The 22,545-nt window shown below is 46.3% G+C and overlaps 2 protein-coding genes and 1 long non-coding RNA gene across 4 annotated transcripts; 2 read left to right on the top strand and 1 right to left on the bottom strand.

The window, feature by feature from the left end:
- The first annotated feature begins 3,911 nt into the window (after positions 1–3,911).
- LOC100822986 (amino acid transporter ANT1) lies at positions 3,912–7,208 on the top strand. The gene is made up of 3 exons (XM_010229911.3): positions 3,912–4,410; positions 5,233–5,877; positions 6,119–7,208. The coding sequence occupies exons 1-3, from the start codon at positions 4,183–4,185 to the stop codon at positions 6,509–6,511; spliced, it is 1,266 nt and encodes a 421-aa protein (XP_010228213.1). The 5' UTR covers positions 3,912–4,182; the 3' UTR covers positions 6,512–7,208.
- A 3,981-nt stretch (positions 7,209–11,189) lies between these two features.
- LOC104581683 lies at positions 11,190–11,804 on the bottom strand. 2 transcript variants are annotated; one of them, XR_729760.3, is made up of 2 exons: positions 11,662–11,804; positions 11,190–11,574 (listed from the first exon to the last, which is right to left on the bottom strand). It is a non-coding gene; the product is annotated as an uncharacterized LOC104581683 (long non-coding RNA). The 2 variants fall into 2 exon arrangements; XR_729759.3 differs by having other exon boundaries at positions 11,190–11,559.
- Positions 11,762–13,682, top strand: LOC100822668. The gene is made up of 2 exons (XM_003557313.4): positions 11,762–12,660; positions 12,754–13,682. Exons 1-2 carry the CDS (start codon positions 11,789–11,791, stop codon positions 13,394–13,396), a joined length of 1,515 nt encoding a protein of 504 aa, XP_003557361.1. The 5' UTR covers positions 11,762–11,788; the 3' UTR covers positions 13,397–13,682.
- Positions 13,683–22,545: the final 8,863 nt, after the last annotated feature.

Here is a 22,545-nt window from a genome sequence, read left to right as displayed (position 1 = left end):
ATTTAGTCGACTAATTCGCGCCGTTCGATCAGCTTTAACTGATCCCTGGGCTAATAGTTGTTTCCCTAATCGTGTGTTCCAACTTCCGAGTTGTGTACTTTTGTTGTTCCTTCCTAGGCCTCTTTAGTTTTTGGCTTGGACTGGGTAAAGTCACAACTCACAAGCACTTTGGCAGTGGGCTTTTTCATATATATTTTTCTGCATGTATATGTCTTGTCTTATGATAGACGCCAAGTGTGTGCGTGCGTTTTATGACCAGTTTAACGCTTGAGATTAATGACGCATAACTTTTTTGCCTTTTCACCATGTTTTTATTTATGTCTTGTTCCTTCGTGGTGCTTATGATGACTTTTTCAAGAAAAATATCAGTTCCAATTTCTATTTCCTTATTTTTTTTGTCTGATTAAGGGTGAATTTGGCGTTGAGGTGGATTATCATAATCCAGCTTTTTCAACCATCTTTTACCTATTTATTTTGTTTGCCTAGCCAACTTCTTCATGATTTTCATGTGTATTTTTTTACAGCACCTTATAAAATAAGTTCTTTTACCTATTTTTTTTGTTTGCCTAATCAACTTCTTCATGTTTTCATGTGTATTTTTTTCACAGCATTATAAATAGTTCAGCGCAACACAGTTCAGCAACGCCAACTAAGACTAAGTCATTGTTATGCAATTATTAATGATGTGTTTTTGCCTTTGTTTCGATATAAAACATATTGGGGCTATCTTGGGCTGGCACGTCTTATTTTATGGGCTTTGGGCTACAAGTTAGTATGAGTTTTTGCTTCTTCTTTTTTTGCCTAATGCTTCAGCTCATCAGTCCATGTTTTGTTTTAGCAGAGTTGTTGTTGGTTGATACTACTCCCTAAACCCTTAACTGAAATCATGGAAACGAGTTCTCTTTTTTCCTACTTAGAAACCGATCTAACCAAATATGTTCCACAAGGCCACAAATAGGAAACTCGAAGCCCATAAACTGCTTGACCAGGCCATCTTCAATCTAAAGCACCAGCGCAGACGCTTAAATCCTTCAAAATCAGAGTGCAATCCTAAAAGCGCTCTGTCTTCCAATGGGCCGGCTCCTGCGGCAAGCATGTTCATAGTATAGGTGAGGAGTTTTGTGTGCACATATTAATCGGAGTATCGGAAAGAGGATAATTATCAGTCTAAGTTTTAAACAGAAACAATTTGTACGGGCAATAGCAACTCAGGGGGCACTCAGCTAATAATTGTAAGTGCAACTCGTCAAAGAATATCACAGTTAAAAGTAAGCTTGACTGATTCGACAAGGTCAGCAGGTCTCGCTCTGCCATCTGAAAAATCAATCTTCATCTTCCTCCATTTCTTCTTGCATACTCCTGCAGTCCATGTCCCATGGTCGGAGAAAATATCTCTCCTTGACAATTATGAATTAGTTGGATCAGTGGAGCATACTAATGCATCTACATCACAAGGTAGCAGAATAATTGGAACTTCAGAATTTCGGGTGGAAACTAGTAAATAGACAGTGTTAAGAGATGTGATATGCCGCATATACCTTGGGGGCATGTACGTAGTGTAACCATGTTATCAATTTCGTCGGAATCTCATGTGTGTTGACAAGGATGCATCTCCGTATCGGAGGTGAGCTGCCATCTTTGGAAATTTGGAAACCTATGATGTGAAGGGCGATAAGCACCTACTGGATTCGGCGGTTGTTCGGCTCATCGAGGCCGGAACTATTGATCATCTCAGAGACGGTGGCTGCTGTGTGGCAGCGCGGCTGTGATCTGGACCGTGGAAAGCTAGGAATGTTGTGTGCTTTAAACAAAAGTTCTTTGATGATCTTTCAACTTTTGTTTTCCAACTCTGTAATCATATTACTTCGTGGACTCATTTGCAGAAAGAAGCAAACAGAAGAAAACCGGAGAAGGCGGCTCTGATGCTTTAAGGTGGTGATTTTGAAGCTTTCTGGCGGAGTTTTGGTTGGGCGCCGACTATGAAAAGACTGACCTGAGTTTAGTTGCCTTCTGTTTTATCTTGGCTGTCCACCTGTTTGGGACATGTTCGTCCTGATCTATTTGCGTTGCATTACTCTGTCCTGATCTATTTGCGTTGCATTACTCTGCTACGCTGTAAGGGGCGCTGACTGTTTTTTTTTTCGAAACAGAGGCAAAAGCTCATCTCATCAATAAAGAAGAAGTTTCGATGCCCAGTTTATTAACGGAAAACCAGACAAAAACCGTTACAACAGTCCTAGATGCTGTCGCAAATGACAACACTTAGGACACCACAAACCGACCTGACTACCAAACGCACTCGGCGAAGACCATCGTCGAGAAAGATGTCATCGTCATCACACATCACTCCTCGAGCTGGAGGCTCCGACTTCACCGCAAATGATCCCCAACAAAGCCCTGGCCGCAATAGTTGCATGGATCCCACGTTGGCCTATGCCAAACAGTCAGCTTCACACACCAACGCCAAGGCCAAGCACCTTCGCCACCATGCTGCAAGAGACACCCAGCTCGTCCGTCGTCGACACAATCCTTCATACCGGGCGACTTCACCACAACAAGACACAGAAGAGGCTACACAACACTACAGCTCCGACCGCGCCGCGACATGGCAGAAGCACACGCCACAATGGCGACTCCGCCCACTCAGACCCATATCCGGTCCGAGCAACAACAAGGGCACCTCAGCACCTCCCCAGCATGGCTCCACACGAAGCCAACAGCCACCTCGCCGGCAAAGGCACAAACACCTCTGCACCTCTCCATCACAGCTCCACCCGAAGCAAATCCAGGTCGTCACCGTCGCAGCAAGGAGAGCCTCCGCAGCCTCGCACAGCCGGGGCCGCAGCCACCTCGCGCCACTGCACCGCCTCCAGGCACGCCGAAAGCCCACGGACATCAAGCAGGCCTCGACGAGAAGAGCCGCCCCGATGCCCGCCGCCGCATCCACCAAGCCCGCCCGCCCCGCACTGCCGCACCGGAGCCCAACCACAAGCAAGCCAGATCTGGCCCGCGCACGACCCCGGACCCAAGCGCCCGCCCACAAGGCCACCGCCGCCGCGACGACTCGCCACTTTGGCGTCGCCTCCGCGCCCTCGCGGCCCTCGCGCCGCCACTGCTGCCTCGCAAATCCGTGCCGAGAAACTTGCGGCGCCGCCCGAAACAGAGCACGAATGCTCCAGCCGTCGCTAGACGAGCCCCGCCGCCGCCGTAAACGCACGGGCTTTGCCCGGCGCTGACCGCCGGTGGCGGCGAGGAGAGGAGCAAGAGATGGGAGGGGAGGAGCCGGCGGCTTGGGGGCGCCGCCCGAGCCGCCCTAGGTTAGGCGACGCGGGGGCTTGGGGAAAACCCCCACCAAGACACTGAAGAAGATTAGGGGGCGCTGACTGTCTTCTATTATTTTCTGTTCTTTTTCTTTCGTTTGTACTGAACTTGCGGTTTCTCTAATTGAAATCGGCGGGGAGAGCCCACTGCGTAAAAAGGAAATGGCAGCGGCTCATGACCTTGGGGCTCTTTTTTTTTGACAGGACCGCCGATCTATCGATAATCATCAACATTAATATAAAGAGCTCTGAAAATAATAAAAATTACAAACAGGAGATTCATATAAATCATTTGGACGAGAATAAATATCTATTATTTGGTCTAAAATAATGTAGTACATGATTCATGTGATGAATTTTTCTAATACCTAGCAATGCATGAGCATCACGTTGTTAGTAAATAAAAAACAAAGATCTCAACGCAAATATGAACGGTGGAGCACGCTGATAAGTATTGGAGTTGGTGGAAACGCTTATTTTTTGTAAAATAGTCTCGCGTTTCTTGACTAAAAATCTAAAATGATAGAGAAGGAGACTAAGTGATGACCTTACATAACTACGATACACGATAGTGGTCTTGGAATTTCACGTCTATCCGACGAGTAGGACAGAGATCCAGAAAAAGATCCCACGTGACACCCACCCCCAATCTTCGTCCATCCAGCAAAGCACAGCGACTCCTCTCCGGCCGCCGGCGGCTTCGCCTTCTCGCCCCCTCTCAAATATATAAACATTCCCCGTCTCACTCCCTCGTGCGCCAAACACGATTCCCAAAACCAATTTCGCTTCGCGAAGCTCCGTTGCCTCTCTAGTCTCTAGTCTCTAGTCTCCGCCGCCGCCGCCGGCACGGTTGTTGCTGGGGATGGGAGAGACGGGAGGGGCGGCAGCGCCGCTTCTGCCGCGGGAGGATGGGAAGGCCCATGGGCGCGGAGGAGCGACGTGTGCGCAGACGCTGGGCAACGTGGTGGTGTCAATCGTCGGCACGGGTGTGCTCGGCCTCCCCTACGCCTTCAGCGCCGCCGGCTGGGTCGCGGGATCCCTCGGCGTCGCTGCCGCCGGCTGCGCCACGCTCTACTGCATGCTCCTCCTCGTCAGTACCTCCTCACACCACCTACCCCGCATTAACACTACACCTTCGCTTGTTTAGTTGCTTAACCGGAAGCCATCCGGATTTTGGAAATTGCTATGCTACAGCTTTGCATTGTATTCAACTTATACAGATTAGGTAGTGCTGTGGAGTGTGGATGAAAAGTGGTTGGTGTTCGTGTTTAGTTTTCGACAAGAATTAATGTAGGTGGAAGATTAATCGTATAGCTATACTCCCGAAATATTGTGATCAGTCAAAGGCTACAAGTTATGGTAGAGAGTGGAGACACGGTTAGTATTTGGTCACTCGGGAGTCAGGATAAGAATTTTCATCCCTCTTGTTTAGGAATACTACAGGGTTTTTAAGCTGGGATTATCCTGTCCCCAAACTGTAAAAGTTTTTCCTCAAAAAAAAAACTGCAAAAGTTTTTTTCATCTCTATATTTCCCACTTAAATTACTATCCTACAATGCCTCCAATACAACAGTCAACAGGAATGATTTCCAGTAACTCGGTGATGAAATCAATATTTTACCCAATTACTGCTAGAATTAGACCCTGAAACCAAAAGCCTGAAACCCAAACAATTCCCATAATAGTATCATAGGCCAGGTCTATGGTGTTAGCCCATTCTTGGTATAAAGTATAAACATGATCTTTTATTTCTGGAGCTAGGTTGAACATGATATTGTTAGGTGGACTGTAGAGATAACTGAGTTTTCTAAGTACTTCAGGTATCTATTACTCTATAACCTGCAACTTTAGTTTTGAGATCACCATTACTTTTCAGCTGTTTGATTTAGTTGGTATCCATTTTGCTCTGAAGGTGGACTGTAGAGATAAATTGGCAGAGGAAGAAACTGAAGAACCCTGCCATGTCCACTATACATATGGGGATTTGGGTGAGAAGTGCTTTGGGACTATAGGTCGATCCTTGACGGAAATCTTCATCCTTGTTTCTCAAGCGGGTGGTTCTGTAGCTTACCTAGTATTTATTGGTGAAAATCTCCATTCCATTTTTGGCCAGTCGATGTCACCAGCTGGCTTCATCTTTGCCATCCTCCTGCCCGTGCAGATCGCCTTATCCTTCATTCGTTCACTGTCTACTCTTTCACCATTCAGTATATTTGCAGATATATGCAATGTCTTAGCGATGGCAATGGTTATCAGAAAGGACCTTCAACTTATTGATCATCCCTTTGCAAATAGAAACACTTTTAATGGGGTTTGGGCTATACCTTTCACATTTGGAGTTGCTGCCTTCTGCTTTGAAGGATTTAGCATGACATTGGCACTAGAATCATCAATGGCGGAACGGAGAAAGTTCCGTTTGGTACTTTCTCAAGCAGTTATGGGCATCATAGTTGTGTATGCATGTTTTGGAGTATGTGGATACTTGGCATATGGTGAGGCTACCAAGGACATCATAACACTTAATCTTCCAAATAATTGGTCCTCTGCAGCTGTTAAGGTTAGTGTAGTTTCCATAATTATTTTGTGTGATTGTCTGTTGAAACATGCTGTTGCTTCAAAGAAAAAAAATGCACTTCACAGCCCAAATATTTGACAATTACTTAATTGCAGTATATTTTAAGTGTGAATCTCTGTTATTGTGAAATTAAAAAAATGAGTAATTTGTTGTCAAGATATAACTTGCCAGATTATTGATCTTTGTATCCTAAGCCCTAATAGTTTGAAAATTATTTTGACAGGTTGGCCTATGCATTGCACTGGCATTCACATTCCCAGTTATGATGCACCCGATCCACGAGATCATTGAGACAAGGTTCAGATCAAGCGGATGGTTCCAGAAGCTTTCCCACAATGTTCATGGTGCCGAATGGTTAGGCTTGCACTCGAGCCGTATTGTCATGGTGGCTATCCTGGCTGTTGTGGCATCATTCATTCCTGCATTTGGGTCATATGTATCCTTTGTTGGGAGTACAGTGTGTGCTCTGCTCTCGTTTGTGCTGCCTACCATCTTCCATCTCATTATCGTGGGCTCCTCAATGAGCCTGTGCCGAAGGGTGCTGGACTATGGCTTCCTTATATTTGGTCTGGTTTTTGCTGGCTATGGATTGTTCAATACTTTCTCATCACACTGACTGATCAAGTGATCAAAATTCAAAATGGCCATGAACCGCACAAATTATGGTTCAATTCTTATTAGAAAGTCGTCACTTCAAACAATTTTCTGGAACCTGGGGTGGCAGACAGGCATCAAATCCATTTGGCATTGATATTCTCAGATGATTATTCTGTGCCTTGATCTGGATTGTTAGGTGGATGCATATTTCATATGTATCTTTATATAGTGAATTTGCTGTACATGGGCAGCAGACCATCGCCATCAAACCAATTTCAATATACTTTATGCTCATACAAGGCATAGTTTAGTCATGGTGTTTATCATGAGTTTGTTGTAATCCTGATATGCTTGTCGTTGGGAAGTGTTTCTCAATTTGATTGTCCACACAGATGATAGACAAGCACATGGGCAGCAGAAAATTGCCTTCAAAACCAATTTCAATATTTTTTATGTTGAACAAGGCATAGTATAGTCATGGTGTTTGCCATGAGTTTGTTGTAATCCTGATATGCTTGTTGTTAGGAAGTGTTTCTCAATTTGATGTTCCATGATAAACAAGCACATGGGCAGCAGAAAATCGCCCTCAAAGCCAATTTCAATATTTTCTATGTTCACACATGGCATAGTATAGTCATGGTGTTTGTCATTAGTTTGTTGTAAGAGAATTCGTTGTTGTAATCCTGATATGCTTGTCGTTGGAAAGTGTTTCTCAATTTGATTGTCCACACAGCTGATAAACAGGCACGTGGGCAGCAGAAATCGCCCTCAAAACAATTTCAACATATTTTATGTTCATACAAGGCATAGTATAGTCATGGTGTTTATCATGAGTTTGTTGTAATCCCTGTCTGCTTGCCGTTGGGATGTGTTTCTCAAGTGGTCCACAGATGGTAAGCAAGCACATGACGCCTCAATATAATACTATGGTCTTTGTGAACCTATAGCGCAAAGAGGAATAAAATCTGAAAAAAAAAATACATCCAAATCTGCTGTTTGTATCTTCTTTTTTATTTTGAATAAATGTAACTCGTTTATCATCTGCTTGCTATCCTTGGAAATGATGATGCAAATATCCCGGTTTTGAAATACTTAATCTGGATTATCTTAGGATTGATTATGTCTTTGCCCTCAAATAGATGACGTTATAATTAAGACACTTTTGCTTGAACAAATGTAAGAGAAGAACTTATCTGTAGAATAATCATCCTTACGGTTTACTAGTACCTCTTTTCCAAAATTTATGATCCTAAAAAGCTTAAAATGCTTGGAGTGAAAGTTCTCTAACTTTGACTAACGTTAACGTGGAGGGAAAGCTCTAGTTTCTAGTAGCGGTTGCATGTGTAAATTAGTCTTTTGTTGATCAAATAAAAATAAGATCGTTAATTATATTTGTTATGAAAAATATTTTATAATCATGTTTCTTTAGTTTTCTACCCCATAATTCTTGTCGAAATATTACATGTATTTAGATGTTTTTTAGAATAGATACATTCATTTTTGGACAAATTTGAGACAAGAATTATATAATGGAGGGAGTAACATATATACACATGCAAACAATGGTCAAAGTTGCATCTCAAAAGCCGTGTCCATATCCAATGTGCCATGAATAACCTGACTCTTGTTCATGGCACATTGGCCCCATGGTAATACAAGTACCCTTGTGTCATAGAAGTGTGTACTTCCTCCGTCCAATATTAGATGTCTCAAATTTGTCCAAATATGAATGTTTCTATGTCTAAAAAGCGTCTAGATACATGTAATATTTCGACAACTAATATGGGACGGAGGGGTATCAGATCTTGACCTTACAATGAAACAGAATTTCCCATCACGTTCTAAAACGGCATTAACATCTGGATCATTTCCATCTGTCATTAGGGGCATGGACATAAAGCTCAATTGGCGGAGTGTGACGGAAAGCCAAGAGGGGGCTAATTTCATATCAAACAAACACTGCAAGAATTTTTTTATTAAAATATATTTGAATTAGCAGAGGTGTTAGGAATTATAGGACAATTCTTAATAACTATTTTTTTTGTAGGACAATTCTTAATTTTATATATATATAACTATTTTTTTTGTAGTATAGAACCTTGTGGTTATAGTTGACCTCGTGGTCTAACACAACAACATGTTCGATCTGTTGGTTAATGCGATTGAGTCTTGTTCTTGCGGCCGGTTGTGCAGCTTGTTGATTGAAGAGAGGTGGACGGCGCGGACCCATGGGGAGCAAATAAGCCCCGTGCTTTTCTATTAAGAAGAAGAACTTTAATTTCACGCAAGTCCTGAAAATCCAGAAACGTTAATCCCGACGGCATGGCAGGCCGTGTGAGATTGGACCGGACCTTAGACTTGTGTTTTGGTATGGGTCAAGCGTGGGGATTTATTTTAACCCCGGTCTGAAAATTTGATCCTTAGGCTTTGTTTGGTCCTAGAGTTTTTGTGGTATTTTTTACGGTATTATCCAATCCAAATTAAAAAAACACTAGAAACCCCAAATGTTTGTTTGGTAGGAAGGGTTTAGAGGGGATTATCCTTAGTTTCCCTTCACAAAAACTCAATTTTTGTACCAAATTAAAACACTTCTCATAATTGTGTGTGTTTTGAGGGTTTTGGGTGAACACCCAAACCCCTCAAATACCAAAACACTAGTGAATAAAAAATACAGTAACACCAAACAATGCCTTAGAGAAGTCGAACCCAAGACCACTGCCGTTCCGCTAGCTTTTATTTTATTTTAAATAGAAGTTTTTATTGATCTCAAAGTTATATCGAGCGATACAACCAAAGAGACCCTTCCACCATTTTCGAAAATGGACCACTGCAGTTCCACTAGGTAGAGACCCTTCCACCATTTTCTCACAATTTGGTCCATGAATCAGATGGAATATCTACTTCCGATTTAAATTATGCGTGATAGTTATATGGACTGTGCTAATACACGGTAAACATGCATAGTAAAAAGAAAAATTGCAATTTGGAGGGGGGGAGGGTCGTGGCCCAGTTTGGCCTCCACAACGACAAGCCTAACGAGCGCTTGTGAGCTTGGCTCGTTTAAGCTCGTGTTCGTTTGCAGATGAACCGAGCCGAGTTTTATTTTCAGCTCAATAAAGCTAACGAGCTTAACAAGCCGAGAGTACTGAGTTTCATGAGAGCATCCAGCCCGTCTAATCCCCTGGGCCCCCGGCGACTAGTAATTGACTGCACAGCACGACTATGACCCGACCTAACCTCCTCATCTCCTTGCTAGCTCGTACTCATCTCATTGCCAATCAACTCCTATCCTGTTTATGATTTGTGCAAGCAAAACTGTTGCTTGTGGTAATTGCTAAACTTGCTGTTCTCTCAGTGTGCATGTGTGATCTTTGTGCTTCATGCCAAATCCCATTTTCTGTTGAAATATAACTGTGCAGTATGATTATATTTATATATAATGCTTTGCTGCTACTTTTTACTTGTTTAACTTATGAAAATATGATTCATGGCTGCTAACATGTTATCTCATAACAAGCTTTAACGAGCGCTCTTCACGAACTGAACCGATCTTGAGTTTTAGCTCGTTAAGCATAACGAGCTTAACGAGCCGAGCTACTCGATAGTATACATGTAGAACTTGTCATAGATCTGACCTACAGTCTGAATAGCAGTTAGATCCGTCCAGGATCTAAGTCCAATGTTCGGCTCTTCGAAGTAATCTTGTGTGAACGCTCCTTTTGGAACCGGCCAGAACCCAATAGCCTTTTCCAGGATGTTAGATAAATTTGTGTCATAAAATTTCATGGTCACATTTCTCTTGTGATTTATTTCTGTTGGAGATATAACTGTAATGGCCCTTGCATCCATACGTGCAATCTAGTGGCTACTGGTGAATAATTCTGTGGACAATTGGTGCAGGCAATCTACCGTGTATAGAAATATCTAGAAGCATGCAAGCTATTTTTGTTAGTTCAGCAGGTCAATGTAATGATTTCAATAGTTGGTGAGCTATCCAGCAGTTTTGGGATGCATATGCTTCTTGCGTGGTGATATCAGAATTCAGAAGCATCAAGCATCCATTAAGAAGATCAGCAAAAAAGCAGAAACGGAGTGACGAGGAATATAGAAATGGATAACCCCTGACAAAAGGATCTGATTCTGTTTTCACATGCCAAAGGTACAAAGGACGACACGTCCTTATACCTAATTGCACGGGTGGAAACTTAAACTCTACTACTCCCTCCGTTCATAATCCTTGTCTCAAATTTGCCCAAATATGCATGTATCTATTCCTAAAAAGTGTTTAGATACATGTAATATTTCGACAACAATTATGAAACGGATGGCGTATTTAGTACAGGATATTCAGAAGAGATACTTCTGGTAGATGTTCTGTAGAAATCATCTTCTTTTCCAAGCTTCACTGAGAGATCGTTTATTTTTCTTCAAGAAAACTTAGAAAGAGCAGGAGCACTGTCAATCTATTAGAAGAACAGAGTAGCCTTGTTTACTAAGGAAAAACCAGACCTCTCTTAAAAGAGAGTAGCCGAGTTTACTGCCCACCCACAACATTTACATCCATTCCAAATAGGGCCAAGGAAAATTCAGTTGAGAAAGTTTTATCTGTTCGAACTGTTCCTCAAAAAAGTTTATTCTTTCCAATTCCATCAGTGAAAAGGAGAAGAACCACCCACCTTGGACACATTACCGGCAGCAAATCAGAAAAGAACTGCAGTTCATTTATTTCTTGCTTACATCATCTTGCCACATTTTACATCATGCACTAGCTATGGAAGCAAAGGAAAGCTGTCAAGTATCTCCAACTTGCTGTACACCATGTCCTGTCCATTGTCCACAGCCCAAAAGATATTACCATTGCACACCCATTCCTGAAGAAGCAAAGTGTTTCAAACTATACTACTCCTATACTTACCTAGGCAATAGTGATTGAGATTTTGGGTTCATACTTGATATAACTTGCCTTTCATCTTTTCTCTTGACTGTTGATCTGTCATCTTTCTCCATGAGTTTCATCTTTTGAGCTTTTGGGTACCAATACCATTAGTAGCAAAAGCCTCCCTTGCACTGCTCAACAATGTGCTGAATTAGACAGTACTGAATCTTCATATCTTTCAAAAGCAGCTTCGCAATCATAGGAAACTAGAGTTTTAGTTGTGCTCAACTTACCTTATTGTTCCAAATCATCTGACTTTCGCAGTACCTGTCTTTTTACCTTGTGCCTTGTTGTATTTATTTATTGGACAGGGGTGATCAAGAAACCCATAGAGACTACAGAGCTAGCTCCTCCTCGATCATGGCTTCTGGCTCTGTTCCTGACATCTGGAAGTGGATCACAAGCCTCCCCAAGCAATGGAGGGGAGAAAAATCCTACTCCCTTCAAATATGCAATTCGCCATCCACAAACGAGTCACTGAACCTCGTAGTCAGCAGGAAACCTGAAGAAGCCCATCCAATCATTTTTTGTTTCTCCGTCTGTGGAGATACCCATGACCCCGTCTCGCTCTGGAGCTCCCATTACTCCAGGCTGAAACCGGCAAATAACAATACCACAGACGTTACCGTCCAGTTCTTGCTTGAGATCATCTGCGGGGTCCTGAAGTATGGCCCTTACTCTAGCAGCAGATCAATCCTCCGGTTGCCGGATGTTCCCATGTCTGAAGATTCAGGCAGGATCCTGAGCCTGTCGGTCCTCACGCTGGCGCTCCTGGTCTGCGTCTACGAGGCCCCGTCCCCGCTCCGGCGAGAGTTCATCGGTGTCATCAGCCCGCAGCTGGCGCGCGACGAGATGCGGTGCGCCGCGAGAACGCTGATGCTGTCCCTGGGGTCCAACCTGGAGGAGCAGTGGATGCGATCTCTGAACCTCGGCGTGACCAACTGGGCCATGGAAGCTCTCCGGTCAGGCGGCGGGGGTGGGCCGCCGGCGCCGGCCCGCTTCGCCGTGTTCTCTTATGCACTGTCGGCCAGCAGGCTGTGGAAGGTCCAGGTGTACTGTCCGGTGGTGGCCATGGCCATGGACCAGTCCTCTCATCACCTGCAGCAGGCCAAGGACGAGAGGCTGCTCTTCTCGCTCAACTACCAGCAGCTCGAGAGCGTCATCCAGCTCGTGTACAGGGTCGCCTTCAAGGAGAACTGGATCGACGTCGCCGTCAACGTCGACAACATCAGGTAACCTCTGCTTTGAATATCACTTCAATTCATAATAAATAAACAAGAACTGCACTTAGTTTAGGAGTAATCGTGTGCTCTCCACTTCTGCAGGTGCGACGTGATCCAGCTGGTGTCAGAGACGCTCATGGCGAAGCAGGGCTACGGATCGGACGAGAAGCACTTCCCATCGCGGATCTCACTGCAGCTGACTCCATTACAGCAGTCGGACATCCTGTCGCTGTCGGTGAGCCGGTCGACGGAGAACCCGGTCCAGGAGGTGGCCACGGACAAGGGCATCGACACGACGCTGGGCGCGGCGCCGGCGGCGTCTATCGGCATCAGCGTGTCGGCGCACGAGACGGTGACGAGGAGCGTGAGGCCGTGGAAGTTCGAGCACTCGGTGCAGGGGAACACGGCGTCGCTCAGCTGGTTCCTCCACGGCGGCGGCGGCGGGGGCCGGGAGGTGTTCTCCAGCGAGCCGCCGAAGCTGGAGCTGTGCCAGCCCAGGTCGTGGTTCAGGAACCGGTACACCAGCCCCAGCAGGCCCTTCACGCGGAGCGGCGGGGTTATATTCGCCGGAGATGAGTACGGGGAAGGGGTTTGCTGGAGGATGGCGGCGGCGGCGGCTGGGAAGACCCTGGAGTGGGAGATCAAGGGGAGGGTTTGGGTCACCTACTGGCCCAATAAGAAGAGGACGCTGCATACTGAGACTCGGAGGCTACAGTTCAGAGAGCTGCTCCGGCTCACGCTCTGAACCTCTGACTCGGTATCATTTGAAGAACGAGTATGGATCAGTTATGGAGAGGGAAATAATCACTGGTGCTAGTCTAGGATACCAGTGTGCGTGTCTGCGACTGTGAAATATGAAATGCAGACCGAATGAAATCACAGAGGAATGTGTTTATTGGATACTCTTCCGGCCGGAACTACTCGTTGCTATTTAGTACAACTTTGTATGCAACTTTGCATGTGTGGATTAAAACTTTGTATGCCGGAGTAAAAAGGAAAATTAAGAAAAAAAATAATACCGGAGGAACACAGTAGGATGCCTTTTGTTTCATACTTTCAGAGGTCGGCATTGATTTCTAAATCAGCCCGTTTGTAGTCCACATCTAGGCAGACCTCCATCTCTTTTGTCAGAAAACTATCGATATGAATTGACAATCAGCATATTGATCTTTCATTATCCGAGGATGAATTTACAATAGATTTAGAAACAAGAGAGGATGGTTGCAATGGGTCGAGGGTGGGTCATGGAATCCTGGTGCTGACACAGAATAGTTTTGCAATTGCATCGGTTACAGCAGATGACTTATCCTACACCTCAATGTGACTGTAGTAATTCTGGAAGATGGATTACTAGAATCACAATTGCACATGGAATTAAGCTAGTGTAGGATTGCACGCCTGAATTACTATAATCGACGAGTCGGCGGGCCTTTCTGGTACCATTCCGCCTTCACTGCGTGGAGGCTACGGTACACATCGACGACGATCTCCTCCACGGCTCCACCCGCTGCGAGCAGCTATTGAACTGCACAGACCAACGGAGAGAGAGACAGAGAGCTCATGAGCCCGATTTCCCGGGGAGCAAGACCGCAGAGGCATGATGGGGTCGCCATGGCCGCGGCCGGTGAGGTGATGAGAGGCGGCATTGGAGCCGGAGCGGCCAGGCTGGTGGAGGCAGGAGAAAAACGGTTGATCCCTTCGTTTCTAAGATGTGGGCTAGAGGGGTGTTTTTTTATTCTGGCATGCAACGCGTGGATGCGGCCCAGACAACCAAACGGCCCTATTTTTGCAACTCGGGTGCGGGCCAAAGCCTACATAGGCAACTTCCCCGCAAAAAAAAAAAGCCTATATAGACAACCAAAACAGCCCTAAAGCTCTCAGTGAAACTGCCATTGCCGCACAAAGTACCTCTATCGCCCGGGAGGAACATTTGCACCATTGTCACTCTTTTTTTTAAGTGCACCATTGTCACTCTATCAGTGGAGGTGCTAGCCATCAATGACAGGTGCAGTTTTATGTTGCTTTCTTTTCGAACAGAAGGTTGCTTTAGTCCTTGGAGAAAACTGCAGGTCGGACAATCGTTTAAATCAAGAGCTCATCTTTCAATTTTCGAGAGCATGGCGATAAGGTGTAAATCGACAAAAATGACTCTCTTCTAAATGTTTAGCCAAAGAAATGAACTGGTGTAAAAATTTAACTAAATTTGACCCTTTGGCTCAACACCATCCTCGGGGGCATTTAACCTGGCTTGGCTAACGCCATATTGCCTGGCAGTAAAAATTAAAAGCCATAGCAATTTCGCAAAACATTTGACGTATCAGACAGTCAACGCCATGGTGCATGGCTTTGGGTGTCTGAGCTCAACCATATAGACCATGGTGTGGACCTTCCAAAACGTCGATTTCAACCGCCAAAAAGGTTTATTTTAATTTTGAAGTCAACGGTTCACAGCGTCGAGCTCTAACAGATCCACACCATGGCCCATGGCATCGACCCTCCAAAACATAAAAAAATATGTCTTTCAATGTCACACCATATAGTTTAACCTAATCACATTGAATGCTATAGAGGTTCGCATGGAGCAAATGGGTCAGATTTGGTGATAGTTTTGCACTAGAATTATTTTTAATTGAATTTTTGGAAAATAAATATTTTGTTCAGCTTAGATGAAGACAAGGGGAGAGAGATTAGACAGAGGGCGGGGAGGAATGCAGGTGGACCGCTAAATACCGCGGACAAAGAAAAGTGGGAAATAAAAGAGTAACATGCAGTACGGTTCTTGTACTTGGACGCGCTGCTCACTTCAGTTCCTGGGGATTTGCATATCGTGGAATTAGAGCATCTCCAGCCGCCGGCCCTAAAGGCCCCCCAAACCAAATTTGGGGCGCCGGTGCCAAAAAACATACCCAGCCGCCCCACCCCACCCCTATTCCCAAAATTTGGCCAACGCGGCCCAATAAATCAGCAGGCGACCCCAGCCCGAACCCAACCCACGGGGAGTCAAGCGCGGGCACCGGCGAAGCGTTTTATGGCATGGGCCCGCCTTGTCGGAGCCATTTTATCACCCTCACCGACTTCGGCATTAATCGCCCACCGGCTTCACCTCGGCTTCTTAGGCAAGTAATGGCGGTCACCGGGTCAAACCGCCGCCCAGTCTCGTCGGCTTCCATGCGGCGCACCCGCGCCGCGTTCCCAACACCGTTTCCCACCACGTTCACCCCCCCAGCGGGTTAATTCGGCGCCTATAAAAGGCAGCGCCGGCGAGAGAGCTCGCCATTCCTCTCCCTCGCCCATCTCCACCCTCGCCTTCTCTCCTCCTCTGCCTCGCCCTCGCCATGGCCGGCAACAACTGGGACGAGCATCGCTGGCTTGATCCGCCTCGACGAGGCCGAGGCTATTCGGCGGGCCGGCTACCTCTCTCCTCCGGACTGCCGCCTCCCCCACAGTTGGCAGCTCAGCTAGGGCAGCAGGTCCGTCCTGCCTGTGCCGACAGGGCGTGACGAAGATGTAACTTCGACAATGTCCATATATGGACTTGTATCAAGGAAAGATTTCGAGTGTGTGTTGGTGAACTCGTCGGCTAACAAGGACACAGGGAACACGATTTACCCAGGTTCAGGGCCCTCAATGAGGTGATACCCCTACGTCCTGCTTGTCGGATATGTATTTATGAGTCGATTACAATGGGGTGCCGCAGAGTCTAGATGTAGCGAGTCGTCGAGTGCGTCTAGGCGACTTATATCTAAGTTGGGGGTGTCCTCTTGGCTCCCCCTCCTGGTCCTTTATATAGGCAGGAACTCAGGTAGGTAGAATCCAAGTTGGTTACAATGAGGAGATATACTCTAATTAATCTTTCTTATCTTGAATCACAAGACTAGGCATGTAGACTCCTGAAGTCGAAATAGGCTTTCTTGTGGGGCCCCAGCTGGGCCGTACCAGGTATACTCGAGTCGAGCACGTGGTTAGTCATAACCATGTCAGTAGCCCCCAAGTGCCTGGTTGAGTCGAAGACTTGATGAGGGACTTTTCCCGTAAAGAATGAGCTTATTCTTCTGTTGAGCCATTTGCATAATGCTCGAAACTTGGAGTTTCATTAATTTGTACTTCGAATGAGAAGTATTTTCGACTCAGAGAATGTCTGAGTCGATGTATTAGTGCTTGACTGTTAGATGGCAGTTTCACAATATGATCTGACATAGGGATACATGCTTAAGGCGCCTAGATACTCGAGAAATCGAGTCCAGTTAATCGCTCTAGAGCGAATACAACACTAGCTTTCATCAGCATTCGAGTCCCTGGGCTTGAACTTGGCCACTGGTGAATTTCGACTTAGCTTGCTGGGGTCTTATATAGTCAAATTCCAGTTTTTAAGTACTCGACTCGTTCATCAAGATTGCTTGAACTGGAAATACGCAGCTGGTACGTTTTCAGGCCCTATAGAAAGCCTATGGGTCTTATCTTCATGTAATGAACATGGTTTCAAGGAGCGACCGTTAAGTGAGAATTGTTACTGGAAGAATGCAGTCGATACACATCCAGGCCTAAATTTTAGGACTTACCTTCATACAATGAGCATGGATTCAACTGGAAATAGCGTAGCGGATACGATTCCAGGCCCGTAAGAGAACTTTCGGGTCTTATCTTCATGCAATGAGCATGGATTTACTAAAATACATAGCTGGTACGATTTCAGGCTCGATGGAATGACCCATGAGGCTTATCTTCATGCAATGAGTATGGGGTTTACTAGAGCAACACAGCTGGTGCGGCTCCAGGCTCTTTGGACGAAATCCAAGAGGCTTACTGTTATGCGAATGAGCATAAATAACTGAGGTGACGCAACGGGTGCGACTCAATTGAGTCGACTACATGAAAGCAACTGTTTTGTGTCAGGGTCATTACCCTGTTTTTACTGTTGTAAGTAAATAATGAACAATAGCTGACTGTATGAAGTCTTTAACAAATATAAACTAAAAGTCGGTCAGTTAGTGACCCGAATGAGAGTCATAGTATTCATAATCAAAACTCAAGATGAGTCTCAACCTTTAAGATAAACTCTGTCATCCTGTATAAAAGATAATTTCGAGTCATGATATACGAGTCAAACTTCGTCATTGATGACGTACCTGCTGGAGGTGAAGAGCCGTTTTGGTCAGCCGATGTGACTGGATGTACAGTCTAGCCTGACAGCTAGGCACACTATAGGCGTGCGTCAGTGGAGAAACGATCACACTTCGCACAGTAAACAAGACACGATGATGATCTCATTGGTTCTTGTGCCCATGAAGTAAGCACTTACTTTCATCCTTGCCGTTTCGTATTTCGGTTGATGCGAAACACGTGGCCATGACCGAGATCGTGCATCCCGGATTTTTTGCCAAGGTAAGGATAAAAACGGTGGTGGGGTAAATTAGTTTTAACCCTTCTTCCTCCTCGCACCCAGAGCTCAGGCGCCCAACACTTTAGCTTCCATAGCCAAAAAACCCTTCGTGTTCCCTGTTAATCACGTCTTTTGACCCAGCGAGATGGGGAAGAGCAAGAAGAGTGCGGAAGCTTGGCCGCTGTCCTCCGTGGATTGCGAGAGGGTGGCCGGAATGCAAGAAGAAGGGTTGCTGTCCACGCGGCCGGGGCATGTGCGTTTTCCCAGCGAGGAGGTAATCTCTCGCCCCATATACGGAGAGCGAGTGGTGCATTACGATTTCATCACTCGTGGTTTAGCATTCCCAGTCCACCATTTCCTTCGTAGCTTGCTTTTGGCCTATGGACTCCAACTTCATAATCTTTCTCCAAACTCCTACCTCCACATCGCGTGCTTCGTGACGCTGTGTGAATGCTTTCTTGGAATAAATCCCCACATGGGTCTCTGGAAGAGAATGTTCACAATCCAGCGCTAGGGCAAGGACGCGATTGGATGTGGGGATATTATAACTCAGGCGGATGCCAAATTCTTCAACCTCCGAGAGAGGGAATCATCTTCTCGATGGAAATCGAGGTGGTTTTATGTCATGGATGTGCCTGCCGAAGGACGCGGCTTCAGTCTTCCCGAATTCTTCGCCACAGCTTAGGTGAAGAATACGACGGCCTGGAGTCATAAGTTGGGAGGAACAGAAGGCGAAGCGACCGAGACTCTGTTGGCCCAAGTCCTGTCTCTCATGGAGACTCCTCAGCTGAAGGTGACTGGAATTCACCTCATCGCCGCTTTTATCCGGAGAAGAATTCAGCCTCTGCAGGCTCGTGCTCGTCCCATGTGGGCATATCAGGGAATTCGTGACCCAACCCGGATTAGTACCGTGGAATTTCGTTCGACTGAAGTGTGTCGACGAGTTCGACGGCTTACTGACTTGGGCGAGTCGGAGAGCTATGCAAGATTGACCCTCCAGTGGCTCCCTATGGACCCGACAGGCCTTGGGAAAAGGTGATCATCGAAACATCCGATAAACCCTGCCGTCTTTGACATGAATTATTTCTGATTGTGGCTTTGATTTCAGGGACCCAGTAATGAGCCGAGCAGCGCTTCTCCACCGGCAAAGAAGCGCGGCAGAGAGGATGATGATCCGCCGGTACAGACCCATCCAAAAGGCTCGAGGGACCCGAATGTCGAGTCATCGGTATCTGTACCCGCGTTCAAGAGGACCAAGTCTGACGGGCCAGTCGCAGCCCGTCGCTTTGGCCTTTTTGCTCAATTCAACCGTGCCAAGTGAATATTTTGGCAATCTTATTTCAGCATTCTAGAGATTTTATCAAAACCTCTAAAAATTTCTTGCCTGGCCATACTGGTGGCTCAGTCGACGGCAAAAAAGCCCCCGAGACTCAATCGACTGGTCATGACTCGAAAGGGTCGAACCAGCCGACTAAGGAAAAGGCAGCTCACACAGAAGGAGCCTCAGCGGCCAATCCTTCTGGAACGAGCAAAAGGAGTCGACCAGATGAGTCGAGCATTCCTCAGGCGATGACTCCCGCGTCGAGTCAGCACGTGAGCAAATTTGTCTTTTGCTATTATTTTGCCTCCCGGTGGGAGTGATGCTCAAGAAATAATTTGAAACTGCTATTTGTTTTTAGCCGATCATCCACTCCATTACAACTCTTATTGAAGAGTCTAAGGAGATGAAGGCAGATTGGGAGTGACTTCGAGCAGAGCTGGATCAGTGTCGCCAAGAGCTGTAGGAAGCAGCTGTCGAAAAGAGTCGTCTCCAGCAACGTATAGACTCTCGTACTTCCACGGAGAAAGAGCGGGAAAAGATTTGGATCGAGCGACTCGAAAGTGTTACTCGCTCTGTTGCTGGTGAGCGTTTGAATCTGTTACCCAAGTGGCTTTACCTTCTCGTGTAAAATTTGACCGTTGCTCTATCCTTTTGCAGGAGTCCTTGATGCCTCTGCTAAGGTTCAATTTAATGAGAGAAGACGGAGCTTCAATGAGGTTCTAGAAAACGTCGAAGTCATCAATGCTGAAGCCTAGGGCAAGCTTCGGCAAGTGACGAACATTTTGACTACCGTAATCAGGAAGATGTCTCCTGATGGGTCCGTGCCGGAGTCGCTGAATGGCCTCGTTGGCTTCTTTGCTTCAAGTCAAGACCCGGTAGAGGAGTACCGCCAGCATCGGTCGACGACCGACGCTGAATTATTCTTCACGCTTGCTCTTGCGCATGGCGTTAAGGAAGACACTCTCCGTCGGGTAGCCTCTCAATCAACTCGATCGAGAGCAGGCGGCACGGTCAGCCTAAGGCCTCTTATGGGAAAGGGCAAAGAGCTGGCTGAGATCTCGTTGCGGCAACCTCGTAGATCAATCGAGGAGATGAACCTTGCTTGATCCGGCGGCCCAGAGGTGGGTGATCTTTCACTAGATATATTTGATTCTCTTTCTCCTTTGTGAATCTTCTTCTTCTGTTCTTTTAGCTTTGTAAAGAACTGCTCTAGCTGAGCCTTTTTTTGGAAAGAAATCCAAGATCTTTATTTGCACCCCAGAAAGAGTTCTTTAGGATAAATGCTGAAGTAACTTGAGTCTTTTCCGCGCAGAGTGAAAAAGGACAGTCAAGTCACTCGGTTCCAGCTGCAGAGGCAGCCTCTCGCAACGATGCTCCAGCCAATCCTAGCAAAAAGGGTCAGGCTGGGACTACTCTGTCCCCAGAGCAGTTACGAGAAGTTGAGGCTCGGCTCGCTAAGCTGAAGCGTGACACGCTGGGTGAGGCTCAAAGCAGCAAGTCTAGCCTGAAAGCTGCGACCAACGGGGAAGAGTTTGTCTTTGGAGAGCTTCGTAACCTGAGCGGTCAAATCCAAGGTGTAGGATCGCAAGACTTTGCCTTTCGTGTCAGTTTGCAAAGTAATCTTGCCGTCTTCTGTGCAGCTGTTCGCTTCGACCCTGATGATGAAAAGGCCGGAGTGAATGCTGCCATTCAAGCTCGCCGATGACATGACCCATCACCCTTTTGGTTGGATCAGTCGAGGAGCTATGACTTGATGCTGTTGATCGAGTGGATCAAGCAAGTCAAAAGGTACTTCACCTCCTGCCGTGACATGCTAGCTTCGACTCATCGGGCCTTATGGCCACGGGAAAAGGTGCCTCGTAAACTGGGCAGCCTGATGGTGAAGTTTCACGACGAGGAGAAGATGAAGGAATTGATTCGACTCCAGCTGGTGAAGGCCGAATGGTGTCTAGATTGCCCTTGCATTTGTGCGAGTCAGCTGCCCATAGTTGGATTTCTGGCGAGTTGCTACACTACCGGCTACTCTCACCCAGGGTATAAGGTCGTTCATAGAGGCTGGGCAGGCGGCGGCGCTGCAGATGATCCGGCAATGGGAAGCAGCCGAGGAGGAGACCATACCTCGTAGTAGATAGTCACGTAGTTCTTATTTTTTGTAAAGAATATTCTACCGGGTGCGCGGTCAGCGCTCCCGGTGGGAGTAGCCCCCGAGTTCAGTTGCGACTGTGTGTAGTGGCGACCGGACTCAAAGTTGTAATTTGATATCCTTGAATTTCTTGGCGATGTTGCTCCCCTTCTTTTTTGGAAATGGAACGCTATGACTTGCCAATCAGCACCGAGTCGAATTCCGACTTGTGGAAGTCAAATTTAAGTCGGATTTCAAGTACTCCCGATGGGAGTGCCTCGCGGTCGGATATAAATAACCGAGTGCGGACTCGAACGTACTAACCAGCGCAAGGGATTTGTCCTGCTGATTAGCACTTATGTCTCGCGGGAAGAGATGAATTCTTCCGACGCACTCGAGGTTATGCATATCCGTTTGGGACATGTTGAATACCAACTTGCGCAAGCACGGGAGGAGATCTCCTTGCTTAAGTCAGAGAATCGGGCCGCGTCAGGTCGAGAAGATTTCCTTCTTGGGGAAATCGTGAAGCTGAGTTCAGATTTGCGAGGTAACGGCTGAGTCCTCTGCTTGAAATTGTTGAGTTAACTGAATTTTGGCTGATTTGGACGCGCCATATTTTGCAGATATGATGCCAGAACCATATGTTGAAGCTGAACGCGTAAAAAGTCGTCTTGATGCTTTAGCATGATCTAGTTCAGAGACCCCATCCTTCTGGTCGAACGTGACAAGGGTTATACCCTTGCACTGCTGCAGGATCGAGTTGCAAGAGCTGTGGTCTGCTTGAAGTCCTGCAACCACTGTTTGACTGAGGTGCACCATAACTTGTTTTCGGAGCTTCCTGTTCCTGTTAACCTGAAGGAATGATCGAGAGATTTTGCGAAGGAGCAGTGGTGAGGGGGTACTCATGAACAATTGGTGGAGGGGGCTGTTCTAGCCCTCTCATTTGTTCGTCTTCGCTACCCCTCATTGAATCTGGACACCCTACATTTGACTCCCTCCTATGTTCCAGACGATGCTCAGCTTGGACCGGTTTACGACATGATGGAGAACACGGCATGTCAGTTGGTGACT

Source organism: Brachypodium distachyon, chromosome 1 (genome assembly GCF_000005505.3).
Source record: "Brachypodium distachyon strain Bd21 chromosome 1, Brachypodium_distachyon_v3.0, whole genome shotgun sequence".
NCBI lineage: Eukaryota > Viridiplantae > Streptophyta > Magnoliopsida > Poales > Poaceae > Brachypodium > Brachypodium distachyon.
The sequence above is the reverse complement of the archived record's forward strand: the minus strand, read 5'-3'. Positions and strand labels throughout refer to the sequence as shown.